The 26559-nt window shown below is 63.6% G+C and overlaps 7 protein-coding genes across 7 annotated transcripts in view; 3 read left to right on the top strand and 4 right to left on the bottom strand.

Moving 5' to 3' along the window:
• EMIHUDRAFT_364285 (hypothetical protein) overlaps positions 1-948 on the bottom strand; it is a 2437-nt gene extending 1489 nt beyond the window's left edge. The window contains exon 1 of the mRNA XM_005785066.1: positions 36-948. Within this exon, the coding sequence (XP_005785123.1) occupies positions 36-893 (858 nt within the window). The 5' untranslated portion in view covers positions 894-948. The remainder of the gene's footprint in view (positions 1-35) is intronic.
• A 389-nt stretch (positions 949-1337) lies between these two features.
• On the top strand, positions 1338-2998 carry EMIHUDRAFT_364279 (hypothetical protein; the record flags this gene model as incomplete). Its single annotated transcript, XM_005785065.1, has 6 exons — positions 1338-1634; positions 1704-2049; positions 2116-2166; positions 2279-2383; positions 2549-2692; positions 2760-2998. Coding segments are annotated over exons 1-6 (1076 nt in total), but the record flags the coding sequence as incomplete, so codon positions are not given.
• Positions 2999-7199: 4201 nt separating this feature from the next.
• On the bottom strand, positions 7200-9027 carry EMIHUDRAFT_429539 (hypothetical protein). Its single transcript, XM_005785064.1, has 6 exons — positions 8996-9027; positions 8816-8863; positions 8546-8677; positions 8119-8475; positions 7935-8044; positions 7200-7867 (listed from the first exon to the last, which is right to left on the bottom strand). Exons 3-6 carry the CDS (start codon positions 8645-8647, stop codon positions 7597-7599), a joined length of 840 nt encoding a protein of 279 aa, XP_005785121.1. The 5' UTR covers positions 8648-8677; positions 8816-8863; positions 8996-9027; the 3' UTR covers positions 7200-7596.
• A 1881-nt stretch (positions 9028-10908) lies between these two features.
• Positions 10909-14065, top strand: EMIHUDRAFT_441766 (hypothetical protein). The gene is made up of 10 exons (XM_005785063.1): positions 10909-11034; positions 11207-11373; positions 11441-11500; positions 11693-11740; positions 11930-12101; positions 12257-12300; positions 12643-12730; positions 12913-13334; positions 13405-13629; positions 13855-14065. The coding sequence occupies exons 1-8, from the start codon at positions 10929-10931 to the stop codon at positions 13008-13010; spliced, it is 783 nt and encodes a 260-aa protein (XP_005785120.1). The 5' UTR covers positions 10909-10928; the 3' UTR covers positions 13011-13334; positions 13405-13629; positions 13855-14065.
• A 1447-nt stretch (positions 14066-15512) lies between these two features.
• On the top strand, positions 15513-16241 carry EMIHUDRAFT_230469 (hypothetical protein; the record flags this gene model as incomplete). Its single annotated transcript, XM_005785062.1, has 1 exon — positions 15513-16241. The coding sequence occupies one exon, from the start codon at positions 15513-15515 to the stop codon at positions 16239-16241; it is 729 nt and encodes a 242-aa protein (XP_005785119.1).
• Positions 16242-19434: 3193 nt separating this feature from the next.
• Positions 19435-22404, bottom strand: EMIHUDRAFT_230466 (hypothetical protein; the record flags this gene model as incomplete). The annotated part of the gene is made up of 5 exons (XM_005785061.1): positions 19435-20716; positions 20803-20830; positions 20954-21641; positions 21713-21803; positions 22025-22404. The coding sequence occupies 5 exons, from the start codon at positions 22402-22404 to the stop codon at positions 19435-19437; spliced, it is 2469 nt and encodes an 822-aa protein (XP_005785118.1).
• A 2911-nt stretch (positions 22405-25315) lies between these two features.
• On the bottom strand, positions 25316-26050 carry EMIHUDRAFT_71960 (hypothetical protein; the record flags this gene model as incomplete). The annotated part of the gene is made up of 1 exon (XM_005785060.1): positions 25316-26050. A coding segment is annotated over one exon (735 nt), but the record flags the coding sequence as incomplete, so codon positions are not given.
• Between the last annotated feature and the right edge of the window lie 509 nt (positions 26051-26559).

The raw sequence follows: 26559 nt of genomic DNA, 5'->3' as shown, positions 1-26559 counted from the left end.
ACGGAGGAGGGGACGGAGGGGACGGAGGGGCGGGCCTCGAAGAGGACGACGCCGAGGGACCAGATGTCCGCCTCGAAGCCGTCGTAGCACACGTCGGCCGACTCAGAGTCGACAACCTCGGGCGCCACGTAGCCTGCGGACCCCACGAGTCCGCGCAGCCGGCTCCGGCCGTGCGCCGAGGGGGGCGGGGCGGCGAGGGCCGCCGCGAGGGGGGCGACCTTCTCGACAGGTAGCACGCCCTCCTTGTGCAAGTACGAGAGCCCAAAGTCGACGAGCTTGGCCGAGCAGCCGGCATAGGAGGCCCCGCGCTTGCCGCCTTTGCCCTTGGACGCCAGCAGGATGTTCTCGAGCTTGATGTCGAGGTGGGCGACGCCGCACGAGTGGACGTGCGCGAGCCCCGCCGCCACACCCGCGAATAATGCGCGCGCGGCCTCCTCACTCAGCGCGCCGCAACGACTGATGTGGTCGAATAGGTCGCCGCGCGCCCTCTCCATCACGATGGCGTAGCTGCCCTCCGTGGCGACCCTGAGCCGGCTGCTGTCCTCGAGGAGCGCCTCCGCCGAGCCGTGCGCATGCAACGCGATCACGTTCGGGTGAGGGCAGCGGCTCAGCCTCTCGAGCACCTTGGCCTCTCGTACCAAGTCCTGGTGGTTCGAGCGCCGGTTGGAGAGCTTTATGGCGACCCTCTCGCCGGTTCGGAGGTTTTTCGCGGGCAAGACCGAGCCACAGGCACCGGCGCCAAGCGGAGCGTGGCCGCCGAGCCGGAAGGGCGAGACGGGCTCGGGCTTCTCGCGAGCGGGAGGAGAGCCCCTTGGCGAGGCTGGCCACGAAGGAAACAAGGTGGCGATGAGGCGACGTGAAGAGCTCCGGTCCTGAGTGTTCGCAAATGACATGGAGTTGCAAGCAGGGCGGCTCTCCGGCAACTCAGTCGGCATCCCCAACACGCGGCGGCTCAGTCGTTGGCGATTACGTCACGGCTTCTCTTTTTCTTATTGTGGCATGCCCGGAGCAGGTGTTAATTTTTTTCCTTTCGACCCGGCCAGGTAGGGTTCCAGCTTTTTCCGGGGTATGGTATGGTAGTGTCGCGCATGCCAGCTCAAGACCATACCCCCCCGCCTGCTGGCAGACCTGCTTGGGGGTATGGTAGGGCTAGTCTTGGGCGGGCAGGACCATACCCCCTACCCCTTTGGGCCGCGACCATACCATACCATACCATATTACCATACCGTACCCCGGAAAAGTTGGAAACCAGGTCCCGGGCGCTAGCGTTGCCGGATTCCTGCACAGGCGAACCTCTCCCGAAAGCAAGCAGTACAACTAGCCAAGGAGCGGTTAGCGTTGGTGCCAACTAATCGCATGCACATCCTCGGCGGCGGCGCCCTCGGCACGCTGTGGGCTGCGCATTGCCCCGCCGCCACGCTGCTGCTCCGGGAGGGCACCACGGCGCTGCAGGCCAGCCGGCTGCGCCTGCGTGTCCACCGCCTGCGTGCAGGAGAGGCGGCCGGCCCGGTAGACGAGGCACTCGAGGCGTGCGTGCGGCTCGAGCCGTCCTCCGGCAGCGCGACGACACCGATCGGGACGCTCGTCATCGCTACCAAGGCCTATGGCGCCGCCGCCGCACTCGAGGGAGTACGGTTGCGCCTCCAGCCCGACGCTACAGTGCCTTGATACGTCATCCGCCCATCATTCCGAATCAACCATAGATCGCGCCTCCAGTCCGACGCGGTGGTGGTGCTTCTGTGCAACGGCGCTCTCAGCCTCGCCGACTCGCTGCAGCTGCCCGCGGGCGGCGCACTGCTCGTGGCGACGACGACGCACGGCGCCTGGCTCCACCCCCCCCGGCAGGAAGGCTTGCGAGAGGTGCAGCACGCCGGCAGGGGCACGACGTGGGTGGGGCCGCTGCTGCCGCTGCGGGCTGGCGGCGGCGGCGGCGGCGGCGGCGGCGGCGGCGCGGCCAGAGTGGCCGGAGTGCCCGAAGTCACGAGTTCCTCTTCCGCCGAGCTGGCAGCGGCTCGCTTCGCAGCGGCGGGCCTCGGCGCCGTCGTCGAGGGGGCGTAAACGGCGGCTCTTCACACCTCTAGCTGTGAACAGGCGGGCCTCGGCGCCGTCGTCGAGGGGGGCGGCCAGACGAGCCGGCGGTTGTGGGAAAAACCCTCCCCAACACCGGATTTACCCTTTAGACCCGGGGCCCGGTTTCCCCCTCCTTGGGAATTCCCGGGGGGGTGTTCTCCCCCCCCCGCTTTGGGGGCCCCCCCCCCCCCCCCCCCACACCTGGTAGGTGCTCAACCCGCTGACCGCCCTGTGGAATGTCCGAAACGGGGAGGTGCTGCGCCGGCCCGACGGGCGACGGATCGCCGCCGACGTCTGCGCCGAGATTGCCCAGGTCTAAAAGTAGACACCGAGGGAAGAGGGGGGGGGCACGCACGCGCAGCACACCAGGGCGAGGGACTGCAAGCACAATTCCCAACGCCGCGGGGCCACACGCACACATGGCGAGACACGGCCGATGGACTGGCGCCGACACCCGCCTCGATCGGCAACATAACAGGTCTGCGCCGCGGCGCCTCCGGCGGCGGCCACGCCGTCCCCGTCGGCGCGGGAGCTCGAGGCGTTCGTCGAGGACTGCGCGTCCGAGAACGCCGGCAACTGGAGCTCGATGCACCAGGACTTGCACCACGGCCGGCGCACCGAGGTGCAGCAGCTGGAAACAGACCACATAGGGATCGTCGCTTCACCCCCCCCCCCCTATTTTCGCCTAGGTGGAGCACCTGAACGGCTGGGTCGCCCGCCGCGCGCGCGAGCTCGGCACGCGCGCCGAGGCGAACGACGCGCTGGCGGAGCAGATGCGGCGGGCCGAGGCGGCGAAGGGGCAGACGGGGGGAGGAGGGGAGTGGCGGGTAGAGCGGACTAACTAACGCGTGTCAGCCGAGGTTCCGATGACGGTGAGTAATCTCGGCCTGTTGTGTGTTCAGTGATTCTCCTTGTGCAAAGACCGCCTGGACGACCGGGCATGGACCAAGCACACCGCATGGTCATGGACGTCGAGGACCTCGAGGTGTCGTAAACGGTAAAGGGTCGTGTGACACACGTGTGGAGGGTGAGAGTTGACCAGGGGGTTGTGCGCCGGGCCCGCGGGCCCTCCTGCTCGGCTCCAGCCGGTAGACAAGTGTTGTCATCAACAGAGTAGAAGGATCTGCCACCTCAGGGCTGATCGGTAACCAAGCGCCCGGTGACTAGTTGCAAAAAGTCTGTGTATCGCGCGCCTTGCGGGGGGCGCGCGGAAAAGAGGAACCGATCGACAGCGATCTGGCTACTCTGTTCACGTTCACACCTCGTAAACCCCCATAACCCCGATACTCGCATAATGTGGGTAAACGAAAAAAGTAGCGCGCAATTCGTCTACGTACGGCTTAGTGTGTGGTTGGGGTGGCCTCAGGCATCCCCAAGGGAGCCTCTGCGGTGCCACATAAGCAGCTGAGTGATTGTCGAGACTTTAAAGGATTCGTTTGAAGAAACGCAAACAAGACAAACGGTACTCTATGGTCACCAGTAAACGAAAATTCGACTTTGAGGGATCATATCTCAAAAGGCTGGGTGAGAGCATAGCATTATTGTTGCATATTATACCACATAAGGTCAAACTTGACCCCAGAAGCATCAAGAACCCGATGCTCCGGCTCGACTGTGCCGGCACACTGCCTCCTCGCGCACGCTGCTCGCAGGCCGTTGCGGCCCGTGGTGCACCAGAGAGAGAGGTCGACGCGTTGCCCCCGCCGGCGACCCCGCGCGGCTCAGGCCAGCCAGAAGGTGTGTGGTGACGGCACCGTGGCAGGAGTGCGGAGAAGAGCTCGCCGAACGCGAGCAGCAGATGGCCAAAGTGTGCCAGCGCGAGAGCCTCGCGAGCGGGCGCAGAAGGAGCTCGCCGTGACACGATGCCGGGCGGTGGTGGTGCTCTGGCGACTGTGCACAGTGGGCAAAGTCAGGCTGCAACAGGGCAGCACGTTGGTAGTGCCCTGCTGCAGCCTGGCCTGACATGCACAGGGCGAACAGAGGCGGTACTATCGTCCGGCGCTCGTCACCGAATCTGGGCGAACTTCGACCGCCGCCACAGCTCACCACGAGCACGCAGCGACAAAATGTTGACTGTACGGAAGTCGAGGCTGGTCCATAGGAAGAGGCTGCCGTGCGAGCCGGCAGCTGGCTGGCTCGTCGTGGACTGCCGCGGCGACTTTTTTCGGTGTCTTTCTTGATAGTACCGAATACGGTACTTTCGTTTACCCACACTCTGCGAGTAGAGGTAGAGCCAAGGCCCCACGGCTTCTCCCTTTGGCGGCTCCCTCCGAACCTGGTGTGTGGCGCCGCCGGGCCGACACCGATGCCCTCGTGGTGGAACTGGTGGCGCTCCGACGATGACAAGAACGCCGATGTCGAGGCCCGTCCCTGCAGGGACGGGCCGTGCCGTCACGAAGTACAGCTCCACTTCAAGCCTCCCACTCCCTGGGACTACTCGAAGTCGCTGATCAAAGCGACGGCAAGCTACTGGGCTATTTTCTTTGCCCTTTACTGCCTCTCACTCGGGACGGTGCTCTCGGAGCAGGGACAGATCGACGCCTACTGCGATTACAATGAGGGAAACCCGGAAGGAGCGATCAGACTCACTTTTGGTGCCTTCATCGGTTTTGCGCTGTTTCCGCTCATTCTCTACACGTGGACCATCCTTTCCAACGAAGAGAACTGCTACCGTCGGTGGGCCTACTACCGTCTGATGGAGTATGGTATCATCCTCGACTTCAAAAACCGCGAGGGCTGGAAGTTGACCTTAAGGAAGTCAAAGATCTTCTTGTTCGCGTTGGTTATGTCTGTTTTGTTGGTGGGTTTCGTTGGCGCCTCGGAACCGATGGTGCTGGTCATCGTCGTCCCCCTTCTCTACAAGCTCGGTGAGCACCTTACATCCGACAGGGCCTTTGAATCCCAAGAGCTAATCACAGTCGCCAAATTCGTTGAGCCTGGCGATGGACAGGAAAGGCGCTCTGAGGACAACATCGAAAGGGCGTGCAAAATTCTCACGAAGTCCGAGTTCATGGATGAGGACGAGCTCAAATGGCACGTGATTGGCTGCAAACTCACCAAGACGAAATTTGACTGGGCAACCGTCGGCCAGTTTGGTTACACCGAGGATTGGGTGAAGGAGCATCCCGATTTCCGAGACTGCTCGTTCCCGAGGACGCCGTATAGCTACTGGGGCAGCCACATCGACAGCAGGGAGGAGAAAGACCAGCAATTTGTGAGGACATTGAGGAAGTGGAAGAATCTCTGCCTGATTGCAGTGTTCTTTCTCGAGGTGGCTGGGTTCGTTTACGCAAAAGATTGGGCAAAAGAAAATGGAGTCGACACCACATTGGTGGCGCTTTCCGCGTCCACTCTGGACCGCGTGGACTGCAACGATCGAAGCATTACTACGCTCTCGCCGCTGTCACTGTTTCCGCCACCTCCGCCGCCGTCGCCATACCCACCACCTCCGCCACCAGTAGAGATCGCCTTCGCAATCTCCACTGGCGAGACCTGTGGTGCCTTCCTTGATGGCATGGAGGTTCTCAAAGCTGGCTACACCGCGGGAGGCGCCCCATTCTATCGCAATCCATCGTCATCGTACTTCATCTACTGGGACCCCGACTGTGATGGAAACGGCCAAGCGCCGGCTCGCTGGATTGTGAACAGCGTCGCCCCCAGCACCTCCGCTGTAAACGACCTCGATGGTGACGGAGAGTGTGCCTACTGGGCCCGAATCAACTCTGACGACATTTCATCGCCGCCGCTCGGCATGGCCACTTGGCGGCTTCTTTGCGACGGCACCTGGACGGACATCGATCTGACCCTCGCTCCGCCGATCATGGGCTAAAGCTGACAGAGCTCGAGGAGACAGTGTAACATTGCCGAGGCCTTCTCCGCCTTCGAGGAGACAGTCTAATATAACATTGCTGAGGCCTTCCCCGCCTTCGAGGAGACAGTGTAATGCTGCCAAGACCTTCTCCGCCTCCGAGGACGGTGTAACATTCCCGAGGCCTTCTCCGCCGTCGAAGGGGAGGCCTAGGGGGAGGGGCAGCCCTCGCCTGAGGGAGGGTGTAGAGGATGTAGAGTGTAGAGCGCTGTAAGTGTTCATCCCAGCCCATGCTGTTACTGTTTGTTACTGTTGTTACTGTTGTTCAGCGGCCAGCAAGCAGAAAACGGCAAAAAACCCGGGTAAAACCCGAGAATACCCGGGATTTTCCAGGTATTTTCGGGTATTACCCTCACTGGACGCTGGAGATCGTCGTGGGTCACTGCCAGGCCTTCCTTATTGTTGTTCAGCCGGCCTAACGTTAGCGGGGAGCCCAACTGTTGTTCTGTTGTTACTGTTAACACTAGCAACACTGTTCAGCTCTCGTTAACGTTTGACAGCTCTAGGCGGCGTAAGGCGCGCGATACACACTCTACCCACGCGCACCGGGCCTTGCACTTTGAATGCCGTGGGGCTCCTGTCGTTAGACGTGGAGACGCGAGGGTTGCCCCCCCTTGCCCCACCACCTCGTGTGTGTGGAGAAGTTTACCTTACCTTACGTGGCTGGGTTCACAGCGATTGTAGGAAAATGACGAAAACACTTGACGGTCGCGGCCTTCCGACTCGCGCCTCCGCCTCACTGGCACTATTGTAGCCCTGGCCGGTGCGCGTGCTCAGTTGAAGTTCCGGAGTAAAAATTCGAACGCGTTCTCTCACGGTGACCAAAAAATGTCCACCTCAGAGGCACCTCCGGAGGCAGGCCGCCGCACGCCGGCGACACAGCTCCAGCTGTCAAACTGACCCGCAGCTCCTCTCAGAGCGGGAACTGTGACGAAAGTTGACTGAGGCGGTTGTCAGGAATCATCATACGGATCACATGGTGGCTCTCTCATGACAGGAGACCGCCCGACCACTCCTGGGTGGCACTGCCACCGGTGTCGCTCGACGTCCTGTCGACAGCGTGCCGACAGCGACACATACCATGTGGGACGCGTCGAGTATCGACCTCTACTGCTTACCCAGCCTTCGAGTGTATCCTGGCTGTGGTCCCACACCCACTGGTGTCCATCTCAGAGACCGCAGGAGGTCATGAGGGTCGATGGGAGTGCCAACCCCACAATGTGCCTAAAAACCCAGCCCAGTACCTTACACACTCTATATAGTATCGATTGTTCTGCGTTTAAAAACCCGCGAGAAAGCCACACATCAAGCAAGACCCACTCGGCCGCAGCGCGGGGCCGCGCCCACGCACCGGACTCGAGAGGCGCTTGCGAGATTTCCCCGCGACATAGTACTCATGCGCACAATTCCGCGGCCCGCCATGCTGTTCTCGTGGTGCGCCCCAAGCGGCACGGCATGCGCAAAGGGGCGACGGCACCGCGCCCGCAGCAAATGTGCACCCCAAAACTCCTCGACCCCGCCCCGCCCCCGCAAGCACCGCCTCTCTCCTAATGTGTCACTCCCCCGCCGCGCAGCCGCGCCGTCAGCGCAGCTTCCGCGCCATCCGCGCCGTCTCCGCACCGCACCGTCCGCGCCGTGTCCGCGCCGTGTCCGCGCCGTCAGCGCTGGGGCAGCGCCGCCTTTGTGGCGGGGCAGCGCTTGAGGAGCTTGGCCTGGATGCGCTTTCCGTACAGGGTCGAGCGGAGGGTGGGCAGGTGCGGCGTGATCTGTGCGACGAGCAGGGCGACCACGTCGTCCTTGCCGACGGTGAGGAGGGTCTGGATGACATAGTTTGCGAACGGGTCGTGCAGCAGCGTGGCGAACGCCTCGGACGCGGTCAGCTCGTTGGCGACCACCGCGACTGCGGTCGGGTCGCCCGACTTGAGGCACCTATGGGGAGAGATGGGGGGATATGGGGGAGAGAGGAGGGAGAGATGGGTCGCCCGACGTGGGGCACTTTTCGATCACGTTGGAGGAGAACTTTTGGAGGGAGAGCTCCGCGAAGCCGCCGCGCAGCGCCTGCACGATCGCGTGCGTGAGCGGCGGCTGGCGCAAGTCGAGGATGTACTGCACGACGTAATTGCCTGTTCACAGCTGCAGGTGTGAAGAGACGCTGTTCACAGCCAGAGGATGTACTGCACGACGTAATTGCCAAACGGGTCGACGACGAGCTTGGGCGCGAGCCGCACGACCTCGCCGATGATCTCCTCGCGGTGCGGCGCCGGGGCGTGGTCCAGGCAGCGCTGCAGCACGCAGCAGCCGTGCCGGTGCGTCGCGATGGCGAGGCAATCCGAGACGGCGCGGTCATAGATGCCCGCGGCCAGCTCGGCGGGCAGCGCGGCGAGGCAGCGCTGCACCACGTGGTTCGCGTTCATGTCGCGGATGAGCTGCATGATCGAGGGCAAGAGGGCGGCGCACAGGGCCGACTGCTGGGCGGCACTGTCGGCGCACTCCACCATCTTTTGCACCACGCGCGTCCCGTGCACGTTGAGCGCGACCTGTTCACAGCTGGAGGTGTGAAAGACGCGCTGCTCGCACCACGCGCGTCCCGTGCACGTTGAGCGCGACCTCGACCATCCGCTCGACCGTGCCGTCGATGAGTGCGGCGCGCTGCTCGCCGGTGCCGTACTGCACTAGCTTCTGCACGAGGTAGTTGCCGAACGGGTCCATGCCGAGGGAGACGACGTCCTCCTTGGTCGCCTAGTAAAGTACTGGCCGTTCACTCATTAACGGGTCCATGCCGAGGGAGACGACGTCCTCCTTGGTCGCCTAGTAAAGTACTGGCCGTTCACTCATTAACGGGTCCATGCCGAGGGAGACGACGTCCTCCTTGGTCGCCTCGAAGATGAGGTCGACATGCGGCTTGTGGCGCAAGTCGAGCTGGTCCTGGAAAAAAGAAAACGGGGGGCCGTCTTTCGTGTGTCGGCGTGCGGCGTGCGTGGCGAAGCGGAGCTGGGCGAAAGATGCGGAGAGATGGGAAGAGATGGGGGAGAGATGGCGAGAGAGATGGCGATAGGCCTGCAGGAAGCGGCAGCCGTTCTGCTCGTGGGCGAGCTCGCGCAAGCCGCCCATCTCGTGCGCCTCGTCGACCGTCCGGATCTCGCGCCTACGGGGGGGAGATTGCGGGAGATACGGGGAGATTGCGGGAGATGTGCGACTCGTCGACCGCCGCATCTCGCACCCCCGAAACATCAGCCGCTTCGGGTGGTGGCGCGCCTCGCCGCCGCCGGCGCCGGCCGCGTCGTGCTTGCCGATCTTGCCGCCGCCGCCGCCCATCCAGCCGCCCCCGTGCGGCTGCAGCGGCGGCGGCGGCTTCTGGGGTGCGCCTCCTCCCATCGCCGCCGACATGGCGACCGGGTCCCAGCCGCCGATAGCGGGTAGGGACGAGGGGTGGTACGGGTAGTGCTGCGGCGGCGGCTGCTGCGGCAGCAGGCCGGCGGGCGTGGTTTGCGGGAGGAGGTACTGGGGCATGACGGCGACGAGCTGCGGTACGCCGTTCATGTTCATCATGGCGAGCCCTGTGTGAGTCAAAAAGAGGGCTGGAGGAGAGGGCTAGGGAAAACAGATGAAAGAGAAGGCGAGGCGAGGAGAGAGGAGAGGGCGAGGCGAGGCGAGGCGAGGAGGGGAGAGGCGAGGAGGGGAGAGGCGAGGAGAGGGGGAGGAGAGGGGGAGGCGAGGAGAGGCGCGCGGCGGGCACCGCTGCGGTGTTGCCGAGGCGGCGGCGGGTCGTGCGGGCTGGCCATCGGGCTGAGGCGTGACGGACTCGAGGAGCTGGTGCGACGCCGCGATCGCCGAGTTGAGCTTCTGCAGCATCGAGTCCACGTCGTCAATCGTCGCCGGCGCGGTGTTCGGCCGCTCCATCCGCAGGTGCTGGCGCGGGTCGAGCGCACAGCTGCCGCGCTCGTATTCTAGAGAGGCCATAGGAGGAGGAATGTACACCTGCGGTACGGCCGCGCGTGGAGAGGCGGCCGTCAGCCACCCAACACCCCCAATCGATGCGCCGCAGCAAAGGCGTTCCCCCGGCAACTGTGCGCAGCCGCGCGGGGCAGAGGCAGTGGCGGCGGGGAGCTGGGCGCCACGGCGCGTGGGCGGCGCCGCGCACCGTCGAGAGGACACAAAAAATACACAGGCACAACGAAGCAGTATCGCAGCCGGCCAGCAAGTGCACAGGGGCAGCGAGTGGCCGTGAGACTCGCTCCCGGCCTCGCCGAGGGGCTTCCACAGTTTGCTCTTCACAGTCGGCCACGTACCCCCCACATTTTCTTCGGCGCGCGCTGTGTGTCAGGCGCGCGCTCTAATCCGGATCGATACTCGAGGGGGATATCCAGGGGGGCGTGGCTCTGAGTGGCGCAGTGCCGTACGCTCACTCGGGCGGGATGTGTGGCAGCCCAGCTGGCTGAGTGGAGTGTCTTGTGAGTTTTGTGTGTCTATGTGTCGCCTGTGTGTCGCTTGCGCGTGTCGTCGTCTACGTCTAGCGTGGGGATGATGGTTGTGTCGGCGAGCACTACGGTGTTGGCGGATTCGATCATCTACGACTTCCTGTGAGGAATGACGGCTCCCCCCAGCACTCCCAGGTGCCAAGAGAAACAAACAAGGGCACAACAAACAACAGACAACAGGGGCGAACGCGTGAGGCTAGAGCAGGCTTGCTCCGCCTCTAGCAATCTCCGCCGACCGCGAGGCCGGACTAGACCGTGTGTGGGGTCTTGTGAGGTGTCTCTGGTCACTCTCCTCAGAGGCTAGCCGCCAACCGCTAGCCTTATCTCACACTCACAGGCAATGACAATCCAATGTATGAGTGTATGCAAGCAGAGGCGCGTGTGCCGATTCTAGATCGCACGCCGTGGCATATGACTTGGGAGGCGTGCGACCTCAGCGCGCCCGCGTCACTCCCACAGGGCTCTAGGTCCGAAAACCCTCTCTGTGTATCGCGCCATATCGCCGCGGTAACATGGAGCATGGTCGCCCGATGCAGAGCCTCGGCTTGACCGCGCAGCTGGAGGCGGAGTGGCGGCGCGCCGGCCTCTCCTTCCGCGTGATGCTGGTCGGAGAGAGCGGTACGCTCCGCCTCTCCAAAGCGCCAGAGCAGCAGCAGCGTCCACCGTACCAGACACGAGGCTGGCCGGCCGCCGCCACATCGCCGCCGCTGGCCGTGCCGCCACTGCCCGTTCCGTCATGCCCCTCCATCCCCACCGCCTTCCTGCTGCCGCCGGCCACGCTCCCGCGCAGGCCTCGGAAAGAGCACCTTCACCCGCGCGCTCTTCCGGCCGTTTGTGCCGGACAACGAGCTGTCTGCGAACGACGCGGGGGCGAAGGAGGCGCTGCGCGCGCGGACGACCGAGATCCGCGAGGTTGTCTTCACCGTGGAGAACGACGGCTTTCCGATCGAGTTTTCGGTCGGCTGCCCCCGGGCTATAGCGTGCGCGAGATTGGGCGAGATGACGCGAGATTGCACGAGATTAGGTTGTCGACTGCCCCGGCTACGGCGACTCTGTCGACTCGACCGAGTGGATCGACTCCATCGTCGGTGGCCCTAGAAGCGAAACACGTATTATTCATGCCTCCCAACCAGCACTCGAGAGGACACGTCTTCCGCCGTATTCGGTCGTATTCGGCTGTAATCACTGTCTTCCTCTCCGTTGTACTCACGCGGTGCTCTGAACACACTGCACACTACCGTACTCCCGCCTTGAGGTTGGCGTTTTCTGCTTCTAGGTCGGAGACATCACACGCCGCTTCGCCTCGCACTACGACAGTAACCACGCCTCCGGCTCCTAGAAGCGGGAATATCTCCCCACATCTCCCCACGCATCTCCTCGGAGTGCACGGCGCTCTGAAGACTCTGCACGGTACCGTCCTCCCGCCCCGAGGTTGGCGTATTCAGCACCTATATCTTCTTCGGGAAAAGAAATCACACCATAAAAAGAAATCACACATATATTCAGCGCGTAGGCTTCGGGCGCCTCCGTCGGCAACGGGCTGCAGCGCGACGGCATGGTGCACGCGTGCCTCTACTTCATCGCCGCGCACCGCCTCAAGGGCGCCGACATCGAGTTCATGAAGCGGCTGCAGCCGTACGTCAACATCGTGCCCGTGATTGCAAAGAGCGATACTATGACCGTCGGTCTGTCTCCCCATATCTCCCCATATCTCCCCACATCTCCCCCACATCTCCCCCAGATCTCCCCCATATCTCCCCCACATCTCGCCACATCTCCCCATACCTCCCCAGATCTCCCCCAGATCTCCCGCATATCTCCCGCATATCTCCCCGTGTAGGAGAGAGGGACGCGTTCCGCCGCCTCATCCTCTCGGAGCTCAAGGCGAGACTCGCCGAGATTCGCCGAGATTGGCGCGAGATCGCCTCATCCTCTCAGAGCTCAAGGCGGCGCACCCACGGAGGTCTGAACACGCATGCGTGTACTCCAACCAGCGCTCGAGCGGACACAAAGCCGATGTTCGAGCTCGCGCCGCCTCCAGCCAATTAATTAATTGATTAATTGTTAATTAACTAGGCGGCCCGTGTGTCGATGTTCGAGCTCGCGCCGCCTCCAGCCAATTAATTAATTGATCAACTGTTAATTAACTAGGCGGCCCATGTGTCGATGTTCGAGCTCGCGCCGCCTCCAGCCAATTAATTAATTGATTAATTGTTAATTAACTAGGCGGCCCGTGTGTCGATGTTCGAGCTCGCGCCGCCTCCAGCCGTCGCCTCCCCTCCCCCCTCTGCTCGCGGCGCCGCCTCAAAGAAGGGCGCGCCCATCCCTCCCCATATCTCCCCATATCCCCCCCACATCTACATTTCCCCCATATCTCAAAGAAGGGCGCGCCCACGCCGCCGCCAGCACGTATTTCCACCCCAATCCCATCCCACGCCACTCCCTTCTCTTCTGTCCTGAGCGATGCCATCGCACTCACATTGCACGCACGCGTAGGCGCCCCCACGCCGCCGCCCTCGCCGCCCTCGCGCGCCCCGCTGGGCGAATTCGGGGAGCGCATCCTCTCTAGCGTCATCGCCCAAATTAACTCTTAATCAACCCTAATTAACTCTTAATTAGGAGCGGATCCTCTCTAGCGCCTTCCACCCACATCTCCCCAGATCTCCCTCAGATCTCTAGCGTCATCCAATATAGCCTCATATCTCCCCATATCTCCCCATAGGAGCGGATCCTCTCTAGCGTCATCCCCCAAATTAACTCTTAATCAACCCTAATCAACTCTTAATTAGGAGCGGATCCTCTCTAGCGTCATCCCCCCGCCCTCCGCGCCTCCGCCCAAGCCGCCCGCCGCCTCGTCGACGCCCGCTCAGCGCGGCGCGGCGCTGGCCCACGGCAACACGTCGCCGCCGCCGTTTGCGGTGTGCGCGTCGGAGGGACTCGCGTGTGCCCAGGTCATCCCTCATTGACTCCTAATTACTCATGAGTTAGGTGTGCGCGTCGGAGGATGGGACTCGCGTCTACCCGTGGGGGGTGGCGTGCGCGGAGGACCCGACCCACTCGGACCTGTCCACGTTGCGCGCGATGCTCTTCGCCGGCTCGATGCTGTCGGCCAAGCGCGCCACGTTGGGGCTGTACGAGCAGGCGTACGCGCGGCGGCGTGCGGCGGACGAGCGATCGCAGCAAGAGCGCGAGGCGCGCGCGCTGTCGCGGCAGGCGCAATGTCCCCACATATCTCCCGCACATCTCACCATATCTCCCGTATGTCTTACCATATCTCCCGCATATCTCCCGCATATCTCCCGCATATCTCCCGCGTATCCCCCCATATGTGTCTCCGCATATCTCCCCACGTATCTCCGCATATCTCCCTACATCTCCCCACGTATCTCCCCACATCTCCCCACGTATCTCCGCACATCTCTCCCTCTGTTGCGGCAGGTCTTTGCCGCCAAGACGATCGCTGCTGTCATCACTCTCGGTGTCGCCGTTGGCCTCGCTGCCTCTGCCGCCCCCGCCGCCGCTGCGACGGTAGTGGCGCACGCGCAGAGCGCCGCCAGCGCCGCCGGCACCGCCGCTTTGCGGGCGGCGTCGACAGGGGCGACGGCGCTGGCGCAAGCGGCTCGCAAGCGAATAGCGGCGAAGAGCTAGCGCGGCCGCGGGCGGCGGTGGGCCGGAGGAAGGGAGGGTGGGGGGGGGGTGAGAAGGGGGGGGGGGCAGAGGGCAGGGGCTGGCGGAGGGAGGAGCGGCAGCTCAGGCCTGGCAGGTGGGCGGCAGGGGGGCGGGCGGGTGCGCAGCGGCGGCTGAGGACGGCGACTGAGAACGGAACGGCTGTGTTGGCCAGGCGTCTGGGCCAAGGGGGGTCTATTCGCCCGCGGCCGTGCCCGGTGTGTGAGTGGAGAAACGGTCCCTATAGTCGCGCGGTCAATCGCGATGATTACGTGAAGGTGGAGGAAGGTGGGCTCAAGGCAATGATAAGAAAAGTCTCGATTCAGCATTCACGGCTCGCTAACCACTATATACTTTAAGTGGGTTGTTGCACGAGTATATGCTCGTCTGGGACACGATGTCTCAAATATGAGGGGTTTTGCGGAGTCCTACCGCGTACCGGCTCCTGACGCTATCCCTGGCAGAGGGGTGAACTGGGCACACGCGAGTCCCGTCCTCCGACGCGCACAACCTAATTCATGAGTAATTAGGAGTCAATGAGGGATGAACTGCGTGGGCACACGCGAGTCCCTCCGACGGCACACCTAATTCATGAGTAATTAGGAGTCAACTGAGGGATGAACTGGGCACACGCGAGTCCCTCCGACGCGCACACCTAATTCATGAGTAATTAGGAGTCAGTGAGGGATGAACTGGGCACACGCGAGTCCCTCCGACGCGCACACCGAATTCATGAGTAATTAGGAGTCAATGAGGGATGAACTGGGCACACGCGAGTCCCTCCGACGCGCACACCGCGAACGGCGGCGGCGAAGTGTTGCCGTGGGCGAGCGCCGCGCCGCGCTGAGCGGGCGTCGACGCGGCGGCGGGCGGCTTGGGCGGAGGTGCGGAGGGCGGGGGGATGACGCTAGAGAGGATCCGCTCCTAATTAAGAGTTGATTAGGATTGAGTGAGAGTTATGTTGGGGGGTTGCGCTAGAGAGGATCCGCTCCTATGGGGAGATATGGGGAGATATGAGGCTATATTGGATGACGCTAGAGATCTGGATTTAGCCCACGCGCCTCTGCTCGCAAACACTCACCCATTGAATTGTCACTGCCCGTGAGTAAGGTAAGGTAAGGTAAGGTAAACTTCTCCACACACACGAGGTGGTGGGGCAAGGGGGGGCAACCCTCGCGTCTCCACGTCTAACGACAGGAGCCCCACGGCATTTAAAGTGCAAGGCCCGGTGCGCGTGGGTGAGCGGTGTGTGTGTGTGTGTGTGTGTGTGTGTGTGTGTGTGTGTGTGTGTGTGTGTGTGTGTGTGTGTGTGTGTGTGTGTGTCACGTCACTGCATCCTCTGCCGGTTCCTCCCGTCGCCTCTTCTTTGTTCGAATGTTTTTCAATCCATCCTTCACGAAGCCCTCCCATGTAGCTAGCGTTCTTTGCGAATGTCTCGAGATGGCCAGCAGGCGCTGTCTGCTCGCGGCCTGTGCGGGCCGCTCGTCCTCCTCGCCCTTCTTTCGTCCTCCCGTCCCTCCCCTCCACCATGGCCTCCTCGGCACTTCTTTCTCCATCCGCCTTGCCCTGCCTTTTCGTATTGTGCCGTTCGCCCTCCATTCGGTGACCTCCATGGCTGTCCGGCTCCTTTTGGGTGGCGCTCTCGATACCGTTGCGTCAACCTCGACGTCGCTGTCGCCCTCCCCGTCCCCGCCGTCGCCCGTGCCTCGGTTCGCGTCATTGGTAGCGTTTCCGTTGCCTCCTCGTGCTCCGCCGTCGCCTTCTCTGCTCGGGCCGTTCGCGATTTCGCTCCTCCTGCGTGTCGCCCCTCCGTCTCCCCCCCTGCCTTCGTCGTCATCGTCGCTGTCGCGAAAGCCCTCCGGTCCCTCGATTCCCTCGTCTATTCCATCCGCTGCGTCGTCCCAGTTTATATCCTCATCCTCTGTGCGCGTTTTCGTTCCCTCCCCTTCTCCATCGTTGTCGCCTCCGTCGACTGCGGCGCTGTCTCTGCCCTCGCCTCCGTCCTCCTCGTCTCGCCTGCCGTCGTCCCGTGTCTCTCCGTCCTCGCCATCGTCTCGGCCGTTGTCTACCTGTTCATCGTGTCCCCTGCCGCTTCTGGCATCGCCGTTGGCTTCCTCTCTCCCCCTTTCCTCCCTGCCCCTCTCGCTGTCTGGTGTTAATGGACCCCCTTCCTCTCCCTCGCCACCGTCACCGTCACCATCCCCGTCGCTCCCGCCCTCCATCCCCGCCGCCCTTTGTCTCACACTCGTCTCTGCCATGTCCGCCGTCGCCGCCGTCCTGTCTGCTGCGCTCGGTGCTCCGAGGTACAGTCGCTTATTGTTGCTCAGGATTAGCTCACGCACCAGGACAGCCTCCTGCTCGTTACTTTGGCTTGCCGATATGCATCCAAAGTTCCACGCTAGCTCCTCCTTCGTCACGTCTATCTTTTTGCAGTATCTCGCAAATGCCGTCCGAGCTTGCTGGGGTGTTATTGCGTTCGGATCCGCCTTCGTCCCCGCCTTGTATCCCATCTCCTTGCGGTGGCTCCTGTATGAGTCCCCATATGACCATGTGATTTCTTGGCCTTCCTTGACTCCTCTCTCTGCAAACAGGACCATCACCTGCGCAGCTGCCTTGCCTAATTGTATCTCCTCGTAGCGTACGAAGTGCGTCGCCCTCGTGCCTCGTTTCGGCTCATTCGATGCTGCAGGCCAATCGAAGTTACAGCGCGCCGCGACGCTGTCAAAGTCGTCCTCGCTCTCGTCGTCACTTCCATCCAGCTGCGTCCCCCCTGCTGCCGTGTGTCGTGACAGTTCGGCTGGTACTGTCTCTGGTGGCTGCGCCGTTCCTGTCCGGAAGATCTCCCCAGTGTAGATGCTACACACCTCGAATTTTTCCAGCCTCCTCGTCGCCAGTAGGCCTAGTTCCCCTTCCGCTATGCTAGAGGGGCCTACCTTCGCCCCTACCACCGTGCCGCCCGTCGTTAGCATGGCCGTCGTTACTTTCGCCGCCGCCTCTGCTGCTTGTCGGCGGAGCGCCTCGCGCCTTCCCTCGTCTCCATGCTCCTGGTCTTGTTCTTTTTGTTTTCCTGCGCTTCCTGTCGCTGGTCCGGCGACGTATCTTGCCGTCTGCCTTCGCTTCCTGGCGGGCCGCGTTTCCTTCCCCTCGTCCCGTCTGTTTTCTCCTGCGTGGTCGCCCTCGCGTGCGCCGCTCGCCGTCTGTTCTCCTCTCTGCTCGCCGTCCTTGTCCCCTCGCTGTCGTCGCTTCCCTCCGGCGCTCGCCGCATCGTCGTTCCTATCACCGCGTTTCCTGCGCCGGCCTTCGCCTCCGAGCTCGCAGTGGGTCGTTTTGAGTGTCATCCCCATCGCTCTCGTCGTTCTGCCTCTCCCCGCTTCGAGGCGTCTCTCTGCCTCTTCCCTTTCTTTCTCCTCGGCATCACGTTGTCGATGTCGCCTCCGTCGCCAGCAAATACACGCATTCGCCGCCCACTCCATTTCTCGTATCCTCTCCTTCCTTTCCTTCTGTCCCTCTCTCAGGCGTTCTGTTTCCGCGGCTACTCGTTCCTTCCTCTCCGCCTCGAGTCCCTTCCTCTTCCCTTCCCGTACTTTGATTATTGATGCCGCCGTCTGCTGCAGTGCCTTGAGTGAAGTCACCACCCGTGTGTCATACTCCCTCATGATGTCTTCTGGCGGGTCCTGGTCCATCACACTCGGCTCGGGTAGTCGTCCAGCTAGCAGTTGCTCCATCCGAACGCTGCACCAACTAGGCCACACCGCAGGCTCGATATGCAATACGCACAAAACTGGCCGCTCATAAAGCACTACTCATTTGCCGAGGCCACGCGGCGCCCCTCCACAGCCAGCCTACCCTCCTATCGCGCCACTCGAAGCCCCGCGGCCGCCTCTCGCCTACCGCGCTGCCCTCGCCTGCCACCGCACCGCCCGCGCTCCAGCCTAACCAGCTCTGCATCTCGCAACACACACTTGACAGGGACAGACCAGGCGCAGGAAAAGGGAGCGGGGCCCGAATCCAAGGGACCACCCCGTCGGGCGGAGGAGCTGTGAACTCAGGTCCAGCAGGAAGGCTGCTGGCTCCTGACTCATCCCCCAAATCCCCCACACCTTGGCGGCCTGAAACCTTACCATTCCGACACCTCACACACACCCCTCCCCTAGGGCTAAGCAGTGCGCGAGCCCACCCGACTTCAGGCGAGACGTTGACCACTCCTTCGGAACAGTTCTGTCAGTGGCTGCACTAGACGCCCACAGAGGCGCGCGGCGCGGGCAGATGACTAGGGGAGAAAAAGCGGAGAACCTAGCTCGCTGGGAGATGTGCGCAACCTAAAGACGGGAATAGGGGAGAAGTGTCAGTGTGAGGGGAGGGCGTAGGCTGGCGTTTTTGCCTTTGAAAACTGAAAAAAAAATTTTTTTCTGAGGAGGGCATCCATAGACACCTCACTAGACCCCACACACGGTCTCGTCCGTGCCTCGCCGGCCGGCGAGATTGCTGGAGGTAGAGCAAGCCTGCTCTAGCCTCGAATGTCACTTCCTGTTGTCTGTTGTTTGTTGTGCCCTTCTTTGTTCTCTTGGCACCTTGGAGTGCTGGGGGGGGCGACAGGGAGGATGTGGCCTTGAGTTATGTGTACGCCAACTCAGGGTGTGTGGCAGCAAGCTGGCTGTGTGTCTTGTGAGCCTGTTTGTGTCTGTGTGTCGCTCATGCGTGTCGTCATCATCTGTCCAGCGTCCACCCATACCGCGTTGGTGTCCAGTCCGAGCCTGGCTGTTCTTCACCTTCCTACATACATACATACGCGGCCGCCGACGCGACCGACCCCACCACCCTACGTTTGGGGATCTCAAAAAATGAAAAAGAATATAGAATTTTACCACGCCCCGCGCACGACACTGGGCACGGGACTGGCGCGCACTGGCACTAACACAGGTACACCACGGGAGCCGCCTAAGCGACTCCTGCGAGAGAAAAAGAATTTTATGACAACACTCCCTCGCACGACAGTGGGTGCCATCGCACCGGTGGGAATAGCCTGCAACGCATACGCCGACGCAGTAGCGACAGCATACGCCATACCTCGGAAATAACGACACGGAGGACGCCTCGAAAGTGGTGCGTGACGCCGGGACGCGGTACGAACTAGGCCGTGCTTGTACACGGTGCGGAGGGAGGCGGCAGAGGACACAGCGAGAAGAGGGAGATAGTGGACCGACGGACGTACGGGCACATATGTCGGTTGAGGAGGAGGCGGTGGGGTGGAGGGCGGGGTGGAGGGGTGTGTGTTTGGGGAGATGAGGGATCGGGAGGGGCGCGTGCGGCGGGACGTCGCCGGGCGCCTGGTCGGGCGCCTGGTGCACAGCTTTAAACGTCGGCCTGCTCGGCGCTGTCCCGCAGCTGCACCAGCCGCTGGGCGGACCTCTTGACGGATAGGGAGAGGTCGACTGCTTGCCCGGGCTCCGCGGCCGAACCGCGCGAGGGCCCGTCGGCTCGAGCCGCGTGGTGGAGGATCCAGTGGCGGTACTCGTCGGCAAGCCTCGCCAGCATCGCATCCGAGAGGAGGCGCTCGAGGCGCGGCTGCTCCTTGCGCAGCCGCGCGTGCAGCCCGGCGCTCACCACGAGCATCTCCCCGGCGGAGGTGCACGTGAGGGACGTCTGGCGCGTGCCCCGGGCGAGGGTCTGCAGAAAGCCCAGCATAGCACCCGGCACGGCAATCTCGATCAAGTGGCCGTCGCGACGGAGCTCATGCTCGCCGGAGAGAACGATGACGTAGAAGCTCGCGAACTCCGTCTGCGTCCAGATTTGCTGGCCGCCCACAACGCGCCAGCGCTCGCCCATCTGCAGCAGTGTGCGCACCATCGACACGCTGTCCGCTGACGGCTGTCTGATGAGGTGCGGGGAGAGCGCGAGCAGGAGGGAGGCCTCCACGACGCCGGCCAGCGCCACCGCCGCAGCGCCGCCAGCTGGCGCGTGCGCGCGCAGGACCGACTCCTCGCACTCGCGCAACGTCTCGTCGAAGCCGAGCATCCTGCCCAGCGTGCCGCGCGCACTCCGCTCGATGGCGGCCGCAACGTGCTTCGGCGGCGCCGCGCATCGCAGCGCACCACCCGCGCGCTCGATGGCTGCACGCAGCTTCACGAGCTCCTCGACGGTGCCAAAGTCGACGCCGAGCACGTGGCGCAAGTCGACGATGACGAACCAAAGCCTGCCGGCCTGTGGTGTCATGGCCATCGTGTGCTCTGTGCTCGGCTCGCCCGTTGCTGCTGCCGCCGCCGCCTCGCGCGCGCTCAGTAGCTTTGCCACGGCATGTGAGAGCTGCGGCGCCGATCCGAAAAAGAGGTAGCCGTGCAGGGAGATGAGAGAGACGCAGCGCGGCAGCTGGGAGTCCAGGATCGCGCGCTGGGCGGCCGAGCGCACCGTGTTTGAGCCGAGGCTCCGGGCGTCCGCCCCCGAGTAGACGCGCAGGATGGGCGTCTGGGAGTACATGATTAAGAAGTGGCCGGACGCGGCGAGCAGACCGCAGAGCAGCCCGGGCAGGAAGCCCATCGTGAGCATCAAGGCGGGCACCGCGACGACAAGCAAGGCGTCGACCGGGTCCGCCGTCCTCTGGAGCGCGTCCACACCGCCGTGCACGACGAAACCAAGCCTACATGATGAGTACGCGGATGTGGGGAATGCGATGTGGGGCAGAGACCCGAATATTGCGAATACGGCGAATACGGTCCAACACACAGACTACGTCTACGTGTCCTCTCGAGCGCTGCTTGGAGTACAAGAACACGAATGTCTAGCTTCTAGGGAGGTCAAGCCCCGTGTCGATCAGGAAAGCCGCGACGACGAAGCGCGGCACGGCGTCGACGATGTCCTGCAGCCGCGGCGATACAACTGTAAGCCGCGATGCATTCGAGGTAGAGGGATAGGCTGCCGCCGGCGATGTCCTTGAGCGCGAAGAGCGAAGCGGCGGTGAGGGCGCACACCAGCGGCCCTGCGCGGCCTGCCATGTGGCGCGTGAGGCGCAGGTTGGCCGTGCTCGGCGTGAGCTGCATGTAGCACGGCATCGCCCCGGCGGCCGCAGCAAGCAAGTTGGCGAAGCCAATCACGCCGAGCTCTCGATCGAGATCGAAGGCGGCGGGCGGCACGGGCTCGTCGGCGGAGGCCTCGGCGGAGGCGAGCGCCTCAATCGTGGCCAGGTCCATGATCGTCACGAGGGCATGCACGAGGACACACGAGAGGGCGTGAGGCAGCGCCGCCAGGAGCGCAGCCGCCGACACTTGAGACACGTCCAGCAGGCTGAGGAGGCCGAACGCCTTCGCCCAGGCACTGGGCTGGTCCTCCGTCGCGTCGGCCGCGTCGGCCGCGTCCGCCGCTCCGTGGCCTCCAAACCACCAGTCGGGAGGGAGGGCAGGCAGGCCGACGAGCGGCATCGCGTTGGAGGCGAGCGAGAGGCCGCCCAGGTAGGCCAGCGCAGCTGCCGAGCCGCCGAAGATGCGCTGGGTGAGCGCGAGGCCGGCGAAGGCAGCGAGGGAGCCAATCGCGCGCGCGAGCCCGCCGGCCGTCGCGAGCGCGCCGACCTAGTAGGAGTGAGGATCGACTCGTACGAAGGTATGAGCGCAAGGGCTTGTGGGGAGCTACCAGCGCCGACCTCGCCACCGACGCCCATCTCCATCCCTGACAGCATCATGAAGATGCCGACGCCGGTCAGCGCAGCCTTGAGCACGATGTTGGGGACGCACCTGAGGGTGAGGGCGAGGGCGAGGGTGAGGGTGAGGGTGAGGGTGAGGGCGAGGGCGAGGGCGAGGGCGAGGGTGGGGGTGAGGGTGAGGGTGAGGGTGAGGGTGAGGGTGGTGAGGGCGAGGGTGAGGGTGAGGGCGAGGGCGAGGGTGAGGGCGAGGGTGAGGGTGAGGGTGGGGGAGAGGGTGAGGGTGAGGGTGAGGGCGAGGGTAGGGTGAAGCACCTGAAAACAGCTCCAAGGCGCAGCCAGCTGACGGCGATGTAGAGGGTGCCCACGAGGGCGCTGGTCAGCGCATTTGCGACCAGAAGAGTCGACGCCATCGCAGCCGAAGACTCGCAAAAGGGCGTCACTGTCAGAGCAATGTCCACAAGGAGCGGGGCCAGCTCGTAGGCGGCGCCGGAGGAGGCGTGCTTGAAGCCGCTGAGTAAGCTCATTGCCAGCTGCCCGCACACGACCGACAGGAGGTAGATGGACAGTCCAGACGAGACGGGGAGTCCGGTCGCCACAGGCACCAAAATCAGGCCGAAAGAGAAGGCGTACACATCAGAAAGCACTGTGATGAAGATCGCGGCGGGCACGTGCTGGATGTACTTCAGAAGCATCGGTGGCGTTGTTCGACGTTCGCCGAGGAGCGGAGCGGCAAGCGTGTGCGCAGGCATGCAGCACTTGAGTCGACTGCCACACGCACGCTCGCAGCACGACTCGCGGCACGATGAGGGAGTGTGTCAAGGGGCCGTACTCGACCGCGGGCGGAGCTGATATCCTTTGGCCGCGTTGGGAAGCGAGGGGGTGTAGGCAGCCAGCGGATACACCCTGGCATTCTTTCTCTGCATTATTAGTACTCTGGGTTAGTTTCGGATAAGCTCGGGTAGTCTCGGGTAGTCTCGGGTCATTTCGGGTCATCTCGGGTCATGTTGGATCTGGCGTAGTCGGCACACAAACACACACACACACACACACTATAAGCGGATAGGGGTTGGGAAAAAAATGAGCGGGGGTTGACTGGGTGCGCTTCTGAGCTCCCCGGTCCTGGGCGTGCGGCAAATAACTGCACTCCAAAAGTGCTCCAAGTGTGCGGGATGTCTGTGGGCCCGAGAGCAGTGATGTGCGTGTGTCCGCTTTCATAACCTCGAATGACAAACACGTGAACAGGGCTCCAGGCCCCAAATGACGTGTGAGTGTTAGAGTTGTTTGGTATTGCTAAAAATCTCTCTCTCTCTCTCGAATGACACTGGGCACGGCACCGAAAAGATTTTCACCAGGGCGGACGCACACGCACGATTCACAGCCTTGTTATGAGAAGAAAATACGTCCTATGGCGCTGTGCGCTGGTCTATGAGAGGTTGAGGTGCGAGCCCTGGAGGCCCTGGGGATGGGGGGAGACTACCAAAAAATGAGCGGCCAACTGGGTGCGCTTCTCAGCTCCCCGGTCCTGGGCGTGAGGTTAATGACTGCACTCCAAGTGCTCCAAGGGCGGGTGTGACTGGGTGCGCTTCTGAGCTCCCCGTCGGCGCGGCGGCGGGCGACGCAGGGCGGGGCGGCGCGAACACCTGCCCCGCACCGGGTCTCTGGCCATTGGAGCAGTGCAGTGGTCGCGCCGCCCATGTCAGGACCAACACCCCGACCGGCAACGACGGAGAATGCACTCCGCGTGCCGGCGGCCCCGTCGGTGGCGGCGTCGATCGGATCGCGTCGCGCCGGCGGGGGTGGTGACCGAGCGGGCAATGGCTCCGCTGGCCGGCGCGGGGTCGCGCCAGCGGGGAACAGGTAAGTAAGGCGGCATCGACGATGAACGGTCACGAAACCCACCCCACCACACTGAAAGACCACCGGCCAGTTGACGACACACCCCCAGACGCCCGCCGATGAAGCCGGGAGGATGTATGGAGGAATGGTAAGGACCTCTCCGGATTGGTTGAGCCCCGGCATCGACGGCGGGAAGAGGGAGGATCCCCGCCCCTATCCCTCAGTTCAATCCCCGAGAGGAGAGGCAGAGCCTCTGGCGCGGTGAGACCACCCGTACGCTCTCAAGGCCGAACCCCCCCCCCTCTCCAGTTCAGATGACTGCGGGCATGGGTCACTCGTTGTGACTCTCTTCTCTCTGTTTTCGCCTGGGCCGAGCGTTTTTGATCTCTGGATCTGTGGGCGCCCGCCCGCCGCCTCTGAGGGGGTCGGGCCCCCTAGACTGAAAACAAAAACAAGCTCGAAAACAGCCAAAATCAGCCTGCGAGAGAGGCACTGCGCGCCGCTGACCTCAATGTGGGGATGTGTGCAGTGTGCCGACACCACTACTGATCTAAAACCTGGAAACCCTTGTTCAAAGCCGACCCTAAGCGCCATCCTTCCTGCTCTCACCTGATGCTGCTTCCCCGCGCCGCCACCTAAGGCCCCCTTGGGCGTATTTTCTACTCCCAGTGGGGTCCCGGGCCCCCGGGCCCCCTCTTGTTTTCTGTTTTCTGGTTTTCAAAACGCCCACCCGCCCGCCACCCCGAAGCGGCTCGGCCCCCCACAGATCCAGAGATCAAAAACGCTCGGCCCTGTGTGAGACTACAGAGCTACCTCGGCACCTCTCGGGCCGCCTCGGGCTTCGCCTTCGGGCTCTGGGCTTCGGGCTCTTACACTCGAAGTCGTACGCACGTAGTAAGACACAAAACAAACCACGCCCTCACATGCAACTGTAAACAAAACAATGTGTCGTCTCCGCCCGCGGCGACCGGCGGCGCCGGCCGGCGCACCCCGACGGGCGCCACCTACGGCGCTCTACGCGGCGCTCTCTGGGCTTCGCAAACCGCTGCGGTCGGCCACAAAGAATGTGAAAACCGCACCTCAGCCCCGCGTGCCCTTGAGCGCCGCCACCGTCCCCTTGAGCTCCGCCACCTGGTCGAGCGCGTCGCCGAGCAGCCCCTTGGCCAAGCCGAGGTCGCGCAGCTGCTCCACGCCGCCGCTCGCCCGCACCACGGCGGCGTTGTCCGCCACGTAGCGGCGGCACTGCGCGAGGAGCCGCCCGTCGCCCGTCATGTGCGCCGCCTCGAGCAGCGGCACGGCGCTCGCCGGCCCGACGCTCTCCTGCAGCGCCTGCGCGCAGAGCAGCTCGAGGCGCGGCACCTGGTACATCTGCGCCAGCTGCCGCAGGTCGAGCGCGCGCTGCGCTCTGCCGCCCTCCTCCTCGCCGAGGTCGAGCTGGTCGGTGCAGAGGTAGCGGACGAGGGCGGTGAAGGTGGCGAGGTCAGTGTTGGACACCGTGACCTCGGCGGCGTCGCGCTCCTTCATGCCGATGCCAAACATGGTCCGAAAGAAAACGGACCGAATGCAGAGCAAGGCCTTGGTGACGTGCTCGTAGCGCTCCTCGTCATCGCCGACGATGAAGGTGACCATGCCCTGGGGGAGAGTGGGGTCGCCGCACGCCTTTCCGAGGTCTGCCACCAGGGTCGAGGGCGGCACCACAATCGGGGCGAAGGAGGGAGGCGGAGGAGGCGCCGACACGCAGACCTGGCGGAGGCCACCGTCGTTCGTGCAAACCAGAAGAGCGCTGCCGTCGGTGCTGATGGCGACGCCGAGTGGGCGTCTGAACTGCGCCGCGCCGCCCACGCCATCGGCGCTGCCCTCGGTGCCGCTACCCGCGACAGTCGTCACCGCGCCAGTTGCCACCTCCACCCGCCGGATCTTGTGGTTGTTGGCGTCTGTCACAAACAGCGCGCTGCCGTCCGGGCTGATGGCGAGGCCGCGTGGGTTTGTGAACTGCGCCGCCCCGCCCATGCCATCAGCACTGCCCCTGGTATCGCTGCCCGCGAGAGTCGTCACCGCGCCAGTCGCCACCTCCACCCGCCGGATCTGGTGGTTGCTGAAGTCCGCCACAAACAACGCGCTGCCGTCAGGGCTGATGGCGACGCCGGTTGGGCGATAGAACTGCGCCGCGCCGCCCACGCCATCAGCACTGCCCGCGGTGCCGCTGCCCGCAAGCGTGGTCACCGCGCCAGTCGCCACCTCCACCCGCCGGATCTTGTGGTTGTGCATGTCCGCCACAAAGAGCACGCTGCCGTCGGGGCTGATGACGACGCCGCATGGATTGGCGAACTGCGCCGTGCCGCCCACGCCGTCAGTGTCGCCAAACTCGCCGCTGCCCGCGATCGTGGTCACCGTTCCAGCCGCAGCCTCCACCTGCATGATCTTGTGGTTGAATATGTCTACCACAAACAGAGCGCTTCCGTCTGGGCTAATGCCGATGCCGCGGAGGTTGACGCCTTCCATGGTTGCCACGCTGCGCACGCGCCCGGCCACAGAGACGTGCAGCAGCGCATTCTGGGTGGTGACGTACCAGGCGCCCGCGCGATCGCTCACGACGCCTTTCACCTCGCCCGCAGCCGGTTGGCCGTCCTCGCCCTTGAGCGGCAGCGTGGTGACCTGGCCGAAGACGCGCACGCCAAAGAGGGGCGCCTCGAAGCCATCCGCGACCGCCACAGTCCCGCCGTCCGAATCGCCGTCCTCGCCGGCGGTGCGGGCGCGCTTGCCGGCGGCGGACGCCATAAGGCTGGATTCGGGACCAGCCGGGTTTGGGACAAGTTTCTATCGTGAGCCTGGCTGTTCTTCACCTTTCTACCTACCTACCTATCGTTGTCACACAGAGCAATCAGACTGCAGTCAAAGATGAGGCACCCCCATTCTCAATTCTCGCTCCGCGGGCGGGGGCGCGAGACGCGTGTCTCGCGCGTCACACACACCGCGGAGGGAGAGCGCCACAGAGTCAGAGAGAGACACAC

This window comes from Emiliania huxleyi (assembly GCF_000372725.1).
Source record: "Emiliania huxleyi CCMP1516 chromosome Unknown EMIHUscaffold_164, whole genome shotgun sequence".
Taxonomy (NCBI): domain Eukaryota; phylum Haptophyta; order Isochrysidales; family Noelaerhabdaceae; genus Emiliania; species Emiliania huxleyi.
This window is presented reverse-complemented; position numbering and strand designations above follow the sequence as displayed.

Coding starts and splice junctions, on each gene's coding strand:
- EMIHUDRAFT_429539 (XM_005785064.1), bottom strand. CDS start 8,647: ATGGACCCGTTCGGCAACTACCTCGTGCAGAAGCTAGTGCAGTACGGC. Junction 8,045..8,118: donor ACCCGTTTGGCAATTACGTC/GTGCAGTACATC, acceptor TACGTCGTGCAG/TACATCCTCGACTTGCGCCA. Junction 7,868..7,934: donor TCCTCCAACGTGATCGAAAA/GTGCCCCACGTC, acceptor CTCTCCCCATAG/GTGCCTCAAGTCGGGCGACC.
- EMIHUDRAFT_441766 (XM_005785063.1), top strand. CDS start 10,929: ATGGAGCATGGTCGCCCGATGCAGAGCCTCGGCTTGACCGCGCAGCTG. Junction 11,501..11,692: donor CCGAGTGGATCGACTCCATC/GTCGGTGGCCCT, acceptor TTCTGCTTCTAG/GTCGGAGACATCACACGCCG. Junction 12,102..12,256: donor GAGCGATACTATGACCGTCG/GTCTGTCTCCCC, acceptor CTCCCCGTGTAG/GAGAGAGGGACGCGTTCCGC.